Source organism: Coregonus lavaretus, assembly GCF_964263955.1.
Source record: "Coregonus lavaretus genome assembly, chromosome: 13".
In the NCBI taxonomy this organism is placed as follows: Eukaryota; Metazoa; Chordata; class Actinopteri; order Salmoniformes; family Salmonidae; genus Coregonus; species Coregonus lavaretus.
Window position 1 is genome coordinate 14,698,330 of NC_140000.1, and position 15,149 is coordinate 14,713,478.

Sequence of the window (15,149 nt, forward strand, 5' to 3'; positions counted from 1 at the left end):
AACAAGCGATTTTGTAAGTTAGAACTTGACTATTAATGACTATTTTAAATTGTAATAAATAAAATAAAGTGATGTAGATTGGTAATTGTGTGTTGTGTTCCAACTTTTCCTAGTATCAGTCACTGGCATAGACGGTCTCCCTGTCAGTCACTGCCACTGGCACAGTGTTGACCCAGTAGCGCAGTTCTAATGGATATGCAGCACACCCTTTTTGCTGATGTTGCACCTTTCTGCAGGCATTTGTAGACAAATTCATTCAACCTCCTGACATGCGCAGTAACTTCAAACATGCTGTAGCCTATTGTTTAGAACCATTGTTGCATGCTAATCTGACTGTTTTGTGCTTTAACAAAAGTGGCCTATCATTTTATCATGAACACAACTCCGTTATGGTTATTGGTATATTCTTGGCCAAAGGGGGTCTAGCTGCAGGATGGATGAGGGAGGGGACCTGTCAAAGACAGCTTTTCAATAGGGACAGATTTATTTCCTCCATCGAGGAAAGTGGCCACAATCGAAAGAAGAGGGGTGTTGACTGCATAAGATAAATCTTTTTATCATTTCATTAGAAAAATACTTGAAATAACAATTCCCATTTGAAATGATAAGAATTCCCCTAAATTCACTTGGTCACTCAAATATAGGCTAGCTAAGGCATTCCTTGTGAAATAATGTAGCATATTAAACTGGAGGCAAAATGATTGCATAAAAGATCACATGCATTTTCTGCCTACACCACCATCAGGGACTTGCAGATGTTTTCATCTTTACTATACATTTGCTCTGTGTATTTTTATATAGATGAGAAGACGGGGATTCCTTTGTGCACAGCCTCTCCCTTGTTGCTCTGTTGCTAGGGATATCTTTTCCTCGTGCCGCAGTACAGGAGGAGAGGCGCCAAGGGGTGGAAAAGGGAGAGACCTGTTAGCGCATTCCTTCCCTTGCAGTTTCCCACGCCTCCTCAGGGCATGATGATAGTAGGCTACTCGAGCGCAGTAGAATACTTTCCGCATTGGCTGGCACATTTTTTTTTCTTCTTCTTCACACAATCTTTGGGGGATACCTCAATAGACAGGCTGCAGCACTGAATAGCCTGTAACATACTTCAGTGCCTGTGCTTCACCACCAGAGGACCCCCCTCATGCTTTCTAGGGGTTGGTGCAATTTACTTTATTGAGCCGCAGTTTTCTTTCTTTCTTTTCTTCCCATCCTACTCCACACCTCCGAAGTGCGCGTCTTCCCATTTTCTGTCCGCTGACCTGAAAACCTGCATCGGGGCGCAATAGAGACTCAGCAGACAAAGACTGAGTATATCCACACTGCAGTCATGGCAACTGAAGGAGGTTTGTCCAATCTCTGTTTTTTTCTGAATGTAGCCTATGATAGAGCATCTTTAAATCTAAAAAGACTAAAACATTTTAAGCTACATAGTGAGTTTCATAATGTTTTTTTTCTTCAGTTCTGTGTTTTAGGTAAAGGTTCTTTGCACAGGCTGTTCTTGCACATCAATTATTTAGGCTAAGCTTGCTCCTAGACTAATCTCATCAATTTCTACTTAATGGAATTTATTAACAATTGGTGCATTGCTGCTAGAGCGCCAATACAGGCTAGGCTACTTTTCCCATGTTTTGGATCCCTTTCCGTTTAATCTATTCACCTATTGATTATTATTTTTCAAATTACGTAATACTCACTGTATTTTCATGCTTAAAAATGGTAAATAAATACTTTTCTTATCATTTGTGAATGGTTGTGTTGGCTTGCCCATCAGGGTGCAAGAGGGGAGGGGGTAGTGCGCTGGGGAGAAGTTGAACGCGCCAACTAAGCCATTACATTAAGTGGGGGTTCAGCAACATAAAGTCGCATTGTCGGCGCTCTGTTTAAGTGCTGCCAAGATGATCTTATAACCTTCTGCTCGGTAAAGTCAAGAGATAGCATACCTATTTACTTGAACTATGGCTGGGAGCTCTCATCTGAAGATGTTGAAGCACAGTTCAGCACCAGGGGTGTGGACAGCACTTTAGTGGATAAAGAAAATATTGTATTAACAATTATTAGGATTGTTCTATTTTTTAACACATCCGATATGGATAATCGATACATGCAACTTGATTGATTGGCTTGTAAATCGCGTTGCATTGAACGCCCCTCGTGCGCTTTTAATCCACTTTCTGTGGCCCGTCTTTTTATGCTGAGCAAAGACCCTGCATTGATCAGCACTCCGCAGTCAGCAGCGCTGAGACGCCTAGTAAACTGGAAGATTTACGCATAAGATATTCCTGTTGGTGTAGCGCTTTGATTTTATTTCCAATTGGTCTATTCGTGGTCCTCTGTAGCTCAATTGGTAGAGCACGGCGCTTGTAACGCAGGGTAGTGGGTTCGATCCCCGGGACCACCCCATACGTAAACATTTATGCACACGTGACTGTAAGTCGCTTTGGATAAAAGCGTCTGCTAAATGGCATATAATTATAAAAATCACAAGGTTAAGCAAAAATAACGCACTAACTCAAATCACTCACTTAGAATCAGTGATTAATATGAGAGCAAAATCTGTCCACATTAGGCTACTCATGTTCCGACGTTTTCCCAAAACCGGTCGAGTTCTGCTGTCCATGGTGCTGACCGACTCCCATCCCAAAAGGGCGTTCCCATGAGTTTGGACTCGGTCTATTGGCTGTTCTCTTCTCCAGCACTGCAAGATCCTGCCATCATTTATAACTTACATTACATAATGTTGGAACCTTGTTATTAGGCCTGATGTGGATGATACATGGTTGTTTGTTCTGACTAATAATGTGTGTTTTCTGTACAGAATCGATGTTTCATGATCAAAGTGACTTTGAATATGGTGAGTGAATTCATCCCAATGGATTCATTTGTTATTTGAGTCACACCATACATGGCATGTGAGTTGTACCATGTTACTACTACTAATGGTCATGTTTATAGATTTTTTTTATGGTTTCAGATTATGAGACACTTCGAACTACAGGGGTCATCATTGGTGTGATCTTGTTTGTGTCGGGTATCCTAATAGCTCTTAGTAAGTATGCTTGCGGGCAACACACACCGCCTAGTCTGTCACATGCTCACCTGTAACTCTCTGAAGGTTACCATAGACATCTGTAACTTTTCATCTCTTCAACAGGTAAAAAACTCACATGCTCAAAATCGTCTTCCAAGTAAGAGTTTGCACATGGCTTGGCAGTTGCTACATGGCTTGGCAGTTGCTCCGCCTGTGCATGTGGAATGCATCAGACTTTGGAAGAGGAGTCCCCACCAAATACAGGATGGCTTTACGAATACTATTTTACTGTTACCATATCTGCCCTTTCCCCCTCTCTCCCCTCCCACAGTGGATCCTATGTCTGAATGCTGCCTATTGGTTAAGAGATTACAGTCCTGCCCTCCCTCCCTAAATCCAACAACACTGCCCACCTATTCAACTAATTAAGCAGTCACCCTTATACAGAGCATCCTGTTACAGTCAAATGTTTCAAGATAGTCTAGTAGTCTAACTCTGAAATGGTTGAAAATCAATTGTTCTTGTCAACCAAACAATATTAAGGAAATGTCCTGCATTAGGGCTTTTTGGGCCCCTTGGTTGAGAATGGGGACCGTTGTTGTATGGGTTGGCAGTGTGGATGGATGGCCTCAAAGAGTGTATGTTTACAGCTAATGGCATGCCGACCCAGTCTCTCCTCTCTCCTACCCTCGAGAGAGGACACCGATGGGAAGATCCTGACAAATCTCTGCATTTTGCCCCAAATTGAATCCTATGCTTGTCAAAGCTTTGTGGCCACAACCCCTTCTGTGCATGGAGACAGTTGACCTAATCCGTCTAAAATACCTTCTCCTTGGTCAAAACACACATGATGTTGGTTACATTGTGGTTGTTCCACAAAGCTTTGAGGTGAACTGAACTGTCTGAACTATCCAGGATTGCTTCCTTTAATTCCCTTTCTCTCCTTGTGACAGAGTGAATAACTGTCTTCTCTTGTCTTCTCGTCTTCAGCTCTAATACAGCAGGCACCCAAATACCAAAGACAGAGGGTGAGAGAGAGAGAGAGAGAGAGAGAGAGAGAGAGAGAGAGAGAGAGAGAGAGAGAGAGAGAGAGAGAGAGAGAGAGAGAGAGAGAGAGAGAGAGAGAGAGAGAGAGAGAGAGAGAGAGAGAGAGAGAGAGAGAGAGAGAGAGAGAGAGAGAGAGAGAGAGAGAGAGAGAGAGAGAGAGAGAAAACACACTGTCCTCTATCTTGTGTTGCAGTGCCTCCTCAAACAGTATAGACGAAGTGTGCATGGAGGCGAGGGAGAGTCATCATTGGAGGTGCTGCAGAGAGGCAAACACACACAAGAACACACCACTGACTTGTTTATGGCTGACACACACCAGTGTCCATTGGAACATCAAGTATGTTACACACCCAGACCAAGCTGACCAGAAGAATGACGGAAATGTCAATCTTGATTTAAATAAAATGTTTATCAAGCCAAGCCAAGTGACTCTTAACCGTCTTTGTGACTTATGTATTAGGTGCTATCAATCTACCTTGCCCAGGAGAGAAAGTGAAGTAGCCCTTCAGTGCTGATTTGGGGTTTATCCTTACCCCAATCTGCACCAAAAGCAACTAAAAGCAAAAAACATACCTGGCCCAAGATCAGCTTTCAGGTGCACTGTAAATCTGTATCATGATGTGTGTAGTGTTGAAACAGAACTGAGTGCTGTGCTCTCCTCTTCCTTGCTTTTGACTTCATGCACACCCAAGAAAGTTGATTGCATGTCTCGTTTTACTGTATACTACTCTCAATGCACTTTAGAAATCTACAACTTTATTATCCAGTCGTGTGAGAGAGGTCTTTTACATTTAGGATTTCACATTGGACCTATTAATAACCTCAAGCATGATTTAAGATATCAACCCAACCCTATTATCCCACTGTGTTTTACTGACGGTTGGCTCAGGATCTATCTGCTGTCATTTGTGATGGAATGAAGTGGATTGCCGTGGGTGGTTGTGTGCTAGGTAGCAATGAGAAGGATGTCAACCCCATGTCAGATGTTAATTTTACAGCAATTTGAAACAGAAACAGGAATGAAGTCTCCTATCGTTCTCTGGGGTCTGAGAGGGTGCTACCAGTATAGTATTGTATTTCAATGACCTCTTTCTTTCTCCTATTGCATTTTAAGTTACATTGCACGGGTAGAATCATTTGAAGCACTAAAAAAGGTATTACCTTGGGTTGAAGGAGCGGGCATTTTAAAAGTGTATGAGTTTAAGCTTAATGAAAAGGTCAATACATTAAGATAAGGAGGCACAGTAACTACCTGCAAATAAAATGGTCTGTATTATCATTATTTAGAGCTGTTTCTAACTTGCTGCAAGTACAATGTCTGTTATCCTCAGCTATATTATTTACCGGTATGTAGCACTAGTAATGCCTGATACTGAGCCAATGGCGTAACAGTTAAACCAAAAGCAAATGAGTGATTCTCACCAGAGCTAACCAATAAGACAGCTGCTGCAATAAAAATCACCCTCTATACAATGGTCTTATTGATTTATTGTTTACAGTTATTTCCCATATCTTTTCATCTGAACCTTTATCAATATATACATGTAAAATAGAAGACAAATAGAGATGTTTGAAGAACAAATTTAATGCCAGCGTTAAGTTTAGGCAATTCAGTAAATCAGAAGGATACATTCAGTGAAAAGTACAGCAGTACTACACTGTTACAAACTGTCCAAGTAGTAGATAGTCCAGAAACGTTGAATAAAATGGACCCAAGCAGCCAAAATCACCAGATTCTCTAGTACCATTTCTAAATGATAACATTGGTTGTTCTCCTTCATGTTAACTCGCCTATGCCTTAGACCTAGGAACAAACAAAGAACATCACTGTATGTTCCTAGACTAAGACTGCCCAGGTGCCAAAAACTAGGGAAAATAAACATTTGAAAATCATTTATTCTACAAGTCTAGGGAAATGATGTGTCATATCTCCAGTGAGATGTTTTTTTGATTGATTTTGTATGCCACTTCAGTGATGAAGATTCACTACAACAATATTTCGAAGGGCACATGCATGCTACCTCATTGGAGAATAAAGAGAAGAAAAAGTAAGCCAGTCACTAGTTCTATGAGTAAGTGACGGTTGCTTTCTTGTCACCACAAAACATGTTGTGGTATTTTCAATCATGAGTCATGTTTGAAAATACCCTGATTAATTGAAGGCGAAACGAGTCATAACTGAAATACTCCTCCTATAATGCCCTTTAAGGAAATAAATATTACTGGTACTATATTGTATACACTGTTGATATATTATATTATATTATATTATATTATATAGCATGTGTGGTCAATATCAACATATTCCCTTTACATAGTAAATAGAAAACATTCTTTCATAAGTCAGAGTATGAATGAGACAATATATTAGCTATTCAATGAGCGCTGTGAGCATATCAAATATAAAAAGTAAAGACTAAGTAATAAAAGACAGTGACAGCATGAGCACAATGGTACACTGTGTCACATGCTTAGTGAAACAACAACCACCTTTCAACAAACCAATATGATTTCTGACCATGGTGGGGAAGTTTTGACAAGAGAATGAGTGGGGGTGGTAGCCCAGAAACCCTCCTCAGATATACCTCTAAGGAGGGCTTCCCAGCTGGGGGGGGGGGGGGGGGGGGGGGGGATGGGGGGACTCACACAATGAGTCTGGGCAGCTTTGACTATAATGTTAACGATTTCATAGAAATCAAGGTTGTACTGAGTGACAGTAATATCAGGGGGGACTGGAATTCCACCTGTTACCACTGCTCATTACTAGCTAGCCATTAAACAACAACAAATTAAGCTAGAAAAATACATAAACGTCATAGCTAACTGAAAACAGATAGTGAGCAAAATCATGTCAATGAAACATATCGTTTCAAAGTGAATGCCCTAGTATATATTAGAGATTTGTGGTGTTTGAAAATCCTCACATGAAGATACGCTAGAATCCCTCACTCTTGGAAGTACAGATGTCTGGATTCAACCTACAGTACAGACCTTCAGTACTTCCTCTGAAAAGAGGCGGAGGGATACACAGGGACATAAAAAGTAGTCCAGGTCACTCTTGGTCCTGTAAGGACATTACACGTCGACGAGAGGGAAGCACTTCGCTTCTTCAGGATGAGCTTGAGCTGAAACAGATGGGACAGGGATAGGTGAGCTGAGATTATATGAATGCAACAAAATGGCCATTAGCTGTCTGTCCTGTCTGACTGCTCACCTGTTCCCCATGGGGTCCACTCTGCAGCAGGTGTGCAGGCTGGTCGTTCTCCAGGTTGCGGATGCTGGGGTCGGCCCCTCGGCTCAGCAGCAGCCTCAGCATCTCCTCTTGGTGTGGGCTGCCATGGAGACCAGCGGCCATGTGCAGCGCGGTATGACCGTGGGCCTGCAGGGGAGGAGGTCAAGGGAATCATGAAGCTGTGAGTATATACCAACACTTATGGCAATAACTAGATATGCACACACTGTCGATGAGTCTCCCTTTCTTTTCAATATTTTCCTTTCACATGTACACATGCTGTTGAAGATGTTCTTCCTCTCTTTTCTCTTTTCATGGAGTCTCTCAGGACACAGGTCAGTTTCTCTACACCTTTGAAGAGCAGACAATCTCACAGCAGCACTGACCTTCATGTTGACAAAGTCCCTCATGTTGGCCAGGGGGATCTTAAGCAGGTAGCGGACCAGGTGGATGTTCCCCTCCTTCACAGCGAGGTGAAGAACAGTCTTGTTACTTTGATTTCCTGGAAACAGAGGAAAACACTATATGAAGCATCAAAATGAAACCACAACGCGCCGAAGGTGAAGAAAATATTCAAAACCCATCATAGGTTTCTGCAGGTGTGAGGTTGGGTGGAGAAAAAGCTGACTAATAGCTCCAGATGTGATTTCTTTTCTACCATAACGAACCATGCCATTCCCTTGGGAGGACTGAGGTATAGATGATGTTTTCTACTTATTGAGTACTGGCACCTCCTGTAGAATACAGTCTCTAAAATACTATCTCTAGTACATTACATTTAAGTAGTGCATTCAGTACCTGGCTGGTCAGGGAGGCTCCGGTGTTGAGCAGCATCTGCAGCCAGGAGAGCTTCTCCTCTGCCAGGGCATGGAGGCTGGCATCACCCAGCCCCGTGGAGGAGAGGGAGGAGAGAGTCTTCATGGTGCCACCGTGGGAGATGGCTGCACAGTGCAGAGGAGTCAGACCTGAGACAGGGGTGGGAAAATACTTTATTATATTGTTGTTACTTATTCTGTTGTCTTTATTATATCGTTTGTCAGATGTCTTTTGAGTAATGGTTGTGTTCTCATTTGACATAAGCTGGATGTTACCTTCAAAATTGCGAGCCTCAAGGTTCACTCCAGGCCCAAAGGAGAGAATAACCTACAAATACAGATCCAAAGATTGAAAATGATTGGTTATTCACATCATTTGTTATTTATCTAGATTGTGCCCTAACAGATGATAACTTTGGTTGAAGGCAGTGCTGCTGGTTTACCTGCATAACCCTGGGGAAGCCATAGGTGGCAGCAAGATGAAGTGCTGTTTGACCTTTGACATCACAGGCATTTATATCTGCTCCTAAAGACAACAGATCCTGGACGATTTCCGGATGGTTAGCAGTCACCGCCACCAGCAAAGCAGTCTGGGATACCGGAGGGAGGGGGGGTTAATGCTATTAAACTAAGGCTCACTATGTGTGGCATCCACACATTTATTTTAGAGGAAGCGTCTCATTTATTTTTTACTCAACGCTGTGTTCTCTAAAGTAGAAGTGTCTTCTTGGTGCATACCTTCCCCTTGTGTTCCTTGGAGTCTAGCCTACCCAGCTCAGCAAGCCTCTCTGCTGCAGCAAATGCATACTCCCTCAGGCCCTTGGCTGTGTAGATATGCAGAATCCTGACAAGACAATACAACATGACAAATTGGTTTCAGTCGAGAATGTTGTAAAGTCCCATGAGACATGAGATACTTTTATTTTTATTTGCCAAGTTTCTCTTAACATTTTCTCAAACTTAGTCATGTCTACTTTCTCAACATCGGGTCACAAGCTTGTAATCTGTGTATCCCCCAAACCCCCCCCCCCCCCCCCCCCCCACCCCACACACATACACACACACACACATACACACACACACACACACACACACACACTCACGTGTCTCCGTCGTCATCCTGCCAGGTGGTTCTGCTGTAGTCCATCCCTCTGTGGAATATCCTGGCTTCCTCCAGCTTGATGACATCCATCTGGCCACTAAACACCTGCTGGACAGGCTCTGTGGGGCCCAAGGTTCCCGACGACCAGGAGTAGACAGGGGTCTGCAGGGGCCCAGAAGGAACCAAACTAGACACAGCCTCGGTCACTGGACACTCCGTCTGTAAAGGTAAAATATTGGTATCATCATAAATGCTATAGCACATACTGTTCATGTATTTAATAGCACGAGAACAACAAGTAGTCAAAATGATGATGTAATGTCAAATTGCTTCTGTTCGAGAAACAAGTCCTCCTTACATATTGCTGAGGCATCGTGGTGTCTGGGTAGTCCTGAATCTGCTGTGTGTTGTAGCTGGAGGCCATCGGACGGCTGTAGGCCGGAGTGTGGCTGTAGTCCATTGAGGTGGATGGGCTGGAGAAGTAATTGATCCCCACAGGGGAGAATGGTCCTTCCTGTATGGCCAAGGGGGTTTGGTGCTCATCCATAGAAACCCATCTCTCATACCCCACTGCCATGTCTGAGTAGCTGCTGGCTACACCTGGGAGGGTCACAAGTCAAGCCATCTGTCAATGTCAATGGAAGATATTTGAAATGATTTGACAATGTATTTGACCCAGGTCTGGTTGGGTTGCAAATGGCTTACATGGGTGCTTCAAGCAGTACTCACCTGTTGAGGTAGACTTCTCTGGTGTTGACACCTGTTGGGAGAGGACAGCGGCAGTGGGGACACCGGTACTGATTGTTGCCGTCGAGGAGGTCTCCCTCTTCCTCTTCTGCTCCAGGAGTTTCTTCACTGTGGGCAGAGTGTAACACGGCTTCTCCTTCGGTGCTGTGGGGACAGAGGTGATGTTGCAATGAATGATTTTTGGTGGATAGTCATGAAGTCGACCATGACATTTGTTCTATATTGGGGTGCTTTTCTACAATGGTATTCTTACCAGACATGTATTACTACAGAGCGACACAGCTAAAGCTCTTGGTATAGTGTTATGACATAATATGAAGTAATGTGGTAATTTTGGATAACGCTTCATCTTTGGTTTTTGGATTGAAAGGACATGCAAAAAGAGGCCATTCTCCTCCAGCTCTGTGATTTCCCATGATTCATCTATGATATCATGTTTACTCTTTTTCCCCATCACTTTCTTTTCCATTCAGCAGCCAGAGGAAAAAGAGATAGTGGTGAACAATATATGTATCTGAGGTTTCCAGCTTGATATTGCTTGTGTGCAGCAAAGCAGGGTAGTTTTTCCTCGAGTGTCATCACCCCACACGTGAAAGACAAAGCGACATTTCCACCGAGGAGCATAAACAGGTAGAGAGAGAGCTCTGAGGAACCTATTCCATTAGGAAAACAGGCTGTGAGGTCAGAACTAACAGATAGATTCACTAGAACCACTACCATGTGGAGGCTTGCCACTACACATTTTCTGTGACTCTTTCCTGTCTAGCTCCGTTACGCTGGCTGTGGTAAACCACAGCACTTCCTGTCGCTGCTGTGTGTGCCGAGAGCACGTTACAACCCAGAAGTGAAGAGTGAACATATAAACGTGGGCCATGTCTGCTCTGCAGTGTGACTGAGCTGGCAGCCATAACATAATGTCTGACTATTATCATGCTTAAGTGTGATGATTCATAAATGTGGTCATGGAGTAGATTGTTTCTCACAGCTATCTCACATCACCTGTCCTTTTCTTAGAAGACAATCAAGCCATAGAAAGGGGGCTTTTTTGGGGGTGAGCCTGAGATTTTGGTCTAGTTAAATAACATATTTGAATGCTACAGTAGTCTCCTCTATTCCCCAACAGGGTTCGGTGAACATAAGAAGGAGTGATAAAAACACACTCTTTCTAGTGCCATCAACACAGTGTCAGTGGAACATCAAAATCTCTGAATTGAGAGCGACAGTATAGTGAATGCCTGGGTGAGGGGTGTGTTGCGTTTTCACTTTTCGTATCCCTCTCACAGGGAGGAACGTTTGGTATCACTTGAGGCCACTCAAATGGATACAAAGGAGGAACTGCCTTTCTGTTCTGCAATTGTGAAAACTCCAGGAGATATTAACATTCTGTTTCTTGTCTCTCTCTTCTCTTGGACCTGAGTTTTACTTCTGTCTCAATTATTTCCCTCATTTATTTTCTCTTTCTTCAGTTTACTGTCTTGCTGACTAAGGAATAAAAGACAGACTACTGGAACTTGCATAACTAAAAATAAGACGGGAGATGCCACAGAATTTTCAGCTGAACTAAAATTACACATTACATCAATTACATTCACAATTTTCATTCCTTATAACAATGATTATAAACATTACTGTAAGAGACTCCTATTTTATTCTATTCTATTATTTTCTTATTTAAAATGACTTGCTACTACTGTTATCCTCCAAATAAGAATCAATTTGCCAAACTGTGACATGTTCATATTGGTAAAATGACCCTGGAAATGAGTTGTGACCATCTCCTCAAGACTTTATTCCAATTTATCTAATGAGTTCAACGTCATACAATTCATCATCAGATACTGTAAAGTAATTAGTGAATCCCCCTACGTCATTTCTCAACCTTCACCACAGTGTAGGAGGGATGAATACTAATAGAGGGAATACCTCACAGGGGAGAGAAAGAAAGGGTGATCTACACGCGGAAGGGCAGCTCTGGCTACTGGTGCATACTGTAGACAGCAGGTGTGCCACCCCAAAAATAATCTCATGCAAATATTTGACTAGTAGTGCATGTTGGAGGAAAGAATAACCCCCCTACAGTTACAGGATAAGCTACAGTCGGATGTTAACCCTTAAAGGCAGTATACTGTCCATGTCCAAAGCCAGTCTTTCTTTTAAAACACCCACAGAGAGGGAGAACTGTCCTCAATAGATGTTCTTTGTCACCAAGCAGGTAATAAAGGTCACAGCTGTATTCTGTAATGTCACCTAAATGTTCCGAATGAACTGAGTGATGTTCATGTTCACTTTCGAGTTTACCTACACAACCACAGAGAGTAGAACCCATCACAGTGGTCTTTACTCAAATAAACAGTGTACAGAATGTTGTCTTCTATTAGTTTCATTGAAGGAATCATAATTAGAGTAAATGTTGCAATTACTCCTTCTTTAAACACTTTATTCCCCTTTATAAAGGGTGGTAAAAGGACTATGCCACGTATGAATCCTGAAACATCTATGTAGTGATTATGTAGACATTATGAGTGCTCTATAAAGCATATTGCTACATGAGTTTGGGTATAGACTAAAGTACGCTGTACTCTACAAGTCCATTTGAACCTAGAGTTACATCATTTGGCAGACAACTTATATCAGTGCAGAAAGTTCTTTACATCAGCCTATTGCACTATACATCTTCAAAGGTATATTTTTACAGTTGTCATTGTTGGGACGTTAGTTAATCGATCCATGACAAGGAGACAGGGCTGCCTGTGATACCCTGTCTGAACGCTGTTGCGATGTAATATTTAAATGACGGAAACCCCTGGCCATTTAGTCATGCGCGTAGGCGGCGGGGATTCCGATGACCTTTCTGTTTGCTGGCTCAATATGCTGCCGTGGCGAGCAGAGAAAACGAAGTGAACTTCCTCAATGACTGTGGTACTATGTAGACTAATATTTTGCATAGATATGACTAGTATGCTACACTATGCCCGTCGCCAGCATTGGCACTCCGGGCAAAATCAAGTTCATTCTTGCGTGCGTGAAATAGACTATCCGGATTCCCCCTTCACACCCATCATTAAAAGGGGAACTGAGATATAGCGAACATGGGCGAAGGTTGTGAGGGTTTCCCCCGCTGTCAGTTTTCAATACGCAAAAGTAGGCTATTGTTTTCATCATTGCCTGTAAATGTTAACATAACTTCTTAATATTAACGTATTTAATCATCTCACATTAGTTTGCTGCACTCAATTGTATGATATGATATAGGCCTACCCACTTTATAACAACCCTCATTTATTTTGAATGTTAGTCCTGACTTGTAGGCTATTGCCTAAGCCTACTTGCCACTTATGAATCAAAACAGTCGTGCAACTTAGACATTAGGAATACATGTTCAAAACTGAGCAGCAAGTGAATGTAAAAAATAGCTTTTGATTGTCAATGTCACAACATCCGCTATATGATCACAATATTCGTATCTAGGCTTATTAGTAGCCTGCTAGTCAATGTCATATTCATCATCAAAATAATAAACACTCACATTTCTGCCAGTGCATGTCAGAATCCCTTTTTCTTTGTAACACCTTGTCAGCTCCTCTTGGTAAAAAATGTTTGAAGTCTCTTCTTCAGGGTTTGAATTCGCAGCGGTTCCTGGTCCTGCTGTAAGTGTCTGTCACAGGCTCGTTGTTGTCCTGCTACTATGTACACACAGAACACGTTGCCGATGACGCCATCCCCATTGCCAAAACCACGCCCACTACAGTCTGTGACGATTGGGTGCGCCAGAGAACAACATCAGTGCCAAACCTTCACCTAACCCGGACGACGCTGGGCCAATTATGCATCGCCTCATGTGTCTCCCGGTCGCGGCCGGCTACGACACAGACCAGTAACGAATTTCCTGAATATTTTCTGAATTAACAATGCATGTTCTGATTCAAAGAGTGAAATCGGAATGGAGATGATTTTGGCTACCAGGTTACATTCTAAGTTGTTTGTGTGTGTTTTGTGTATGCGTGTGTGTGTGTGAGAGAGAGAGAGAGACAGAGAGAGAGGGAGAATAACAAACAGAGATTTCCTTGATGTAGTAGGAATCTTCCTATATGCCATCATCACGGACTACTGTATAATTTAGAAACCTTTAGTTCCTCTTCCTCTCCACTGCAGCGGTTGGTATCTGCATGAGGAGGAAATCTAACTGAACAGTCTCATTGGCTGCTTTGGTCTCAAACCAATGAGAGGAGGGGAATCCAGCATCAAACCATACACCCACTATTCCTTATCAAACTGATAAGCATCTACATTCATGCTAGGAAAGACATGAAACTGCCTTGTCTTATTATAGCACAATGTGTTTATATTGACATGTTTAGCATTTCTCATGCATGGTGGAGATCAAGTCCATTTGAACACAGTTTATTGGGGGAAATAATTAAGCCAGTAATTTATTTGAACAATCTGCATATATTCTTTAATGCAATGGCAATTTATCCTAGATTGACAAAATCAAAGGGGAATTCAGTCCAGCCCTTGTAGCCTACTAGCAGCTCTTGTTAGCTTTTCAGGACAGGACAGAGCCTCCAGCATAGGATTTGATCATTTTTTATACAGCTGATTCAGTGTTTCTTTGTCCCCATGGAAAGGCTAGGAAGCCCTCTAGTGTCTGTTTGATAGACTTTGATACATTAGCCCCATCTAGTGTAATGGAAGCTCAACTACCACTTTCCTCTGTATTTTGGAGGGCTGAGGAGCAGTCTTGAGGAGGACAGCAGGTGGAGTCTTGTTTACTTCATTAATTGTCCTAATTAAGTCCTAATTAAGAGACATGATAATTAGCATTGGATGGTTTGAACTGTATGATTTGAAAATAATGTGGCATCTATGTAGCCTATCCCAACTCAGACTTTTTAAAGAATATACAACTTTTTATCAGCAAGTGACCTATGTTCACAAAGGCAAATACAATTTTCTTAAATGAACACCCACACCCTACTGTGACTTATTATTTTATAGGTGACCATTTTCACTAAATAGTCTGAAGGGAAAACGTTCCAATCAAGCTGCTCTATGCCTGCTGTTTATAGGCAAGGTGGACGCAATGATGAGTCATCATTATTTGACTGATGAGAGTGTTACAGCAGGTGAAGGGCATCAGTGAGTGTTACTGACTCATTCAACATGTTAATCCCTGAT

The 15,149-nt window shown here is 42.3% G+C and overlaps 1 protein-coding gene across 1 annotated transcript; it reads right to left on the reverse strand.

The window, feature by feature from the left end:
* Positions 1-6,701: 6,701 nt before the first annotated feature.
* LOC311139907 (NF-kappa-B inhibitor delta-like) lies at positions 6,702-13,602 on the reverse strand. Its single transcript, XM_084174904.1, is given in 13 exon segments — positions 6,702-7,166; positions 7,168-7,200; positions 7,290-7,454; positions 7,694-7,800; positions 7,803-7,809; positions 8,106-8,272; positions 8,399-8,450; positions 8,566-8,712; positions 8,861-8,966; positions 9,226-9,443; positions 9,583-9,824; positions 9,954-10,115; positions 13,498-13,602. Coding segments are annotated over 13 exon segments (1,461 nt in total). The 5' UTR covers positions 13,514-13,602; the 3' UTR covers positions 6,702-7,127.
* Between the last annotated feature and the right edge of the window lie 1,547 nt (positions 13,603-15,149).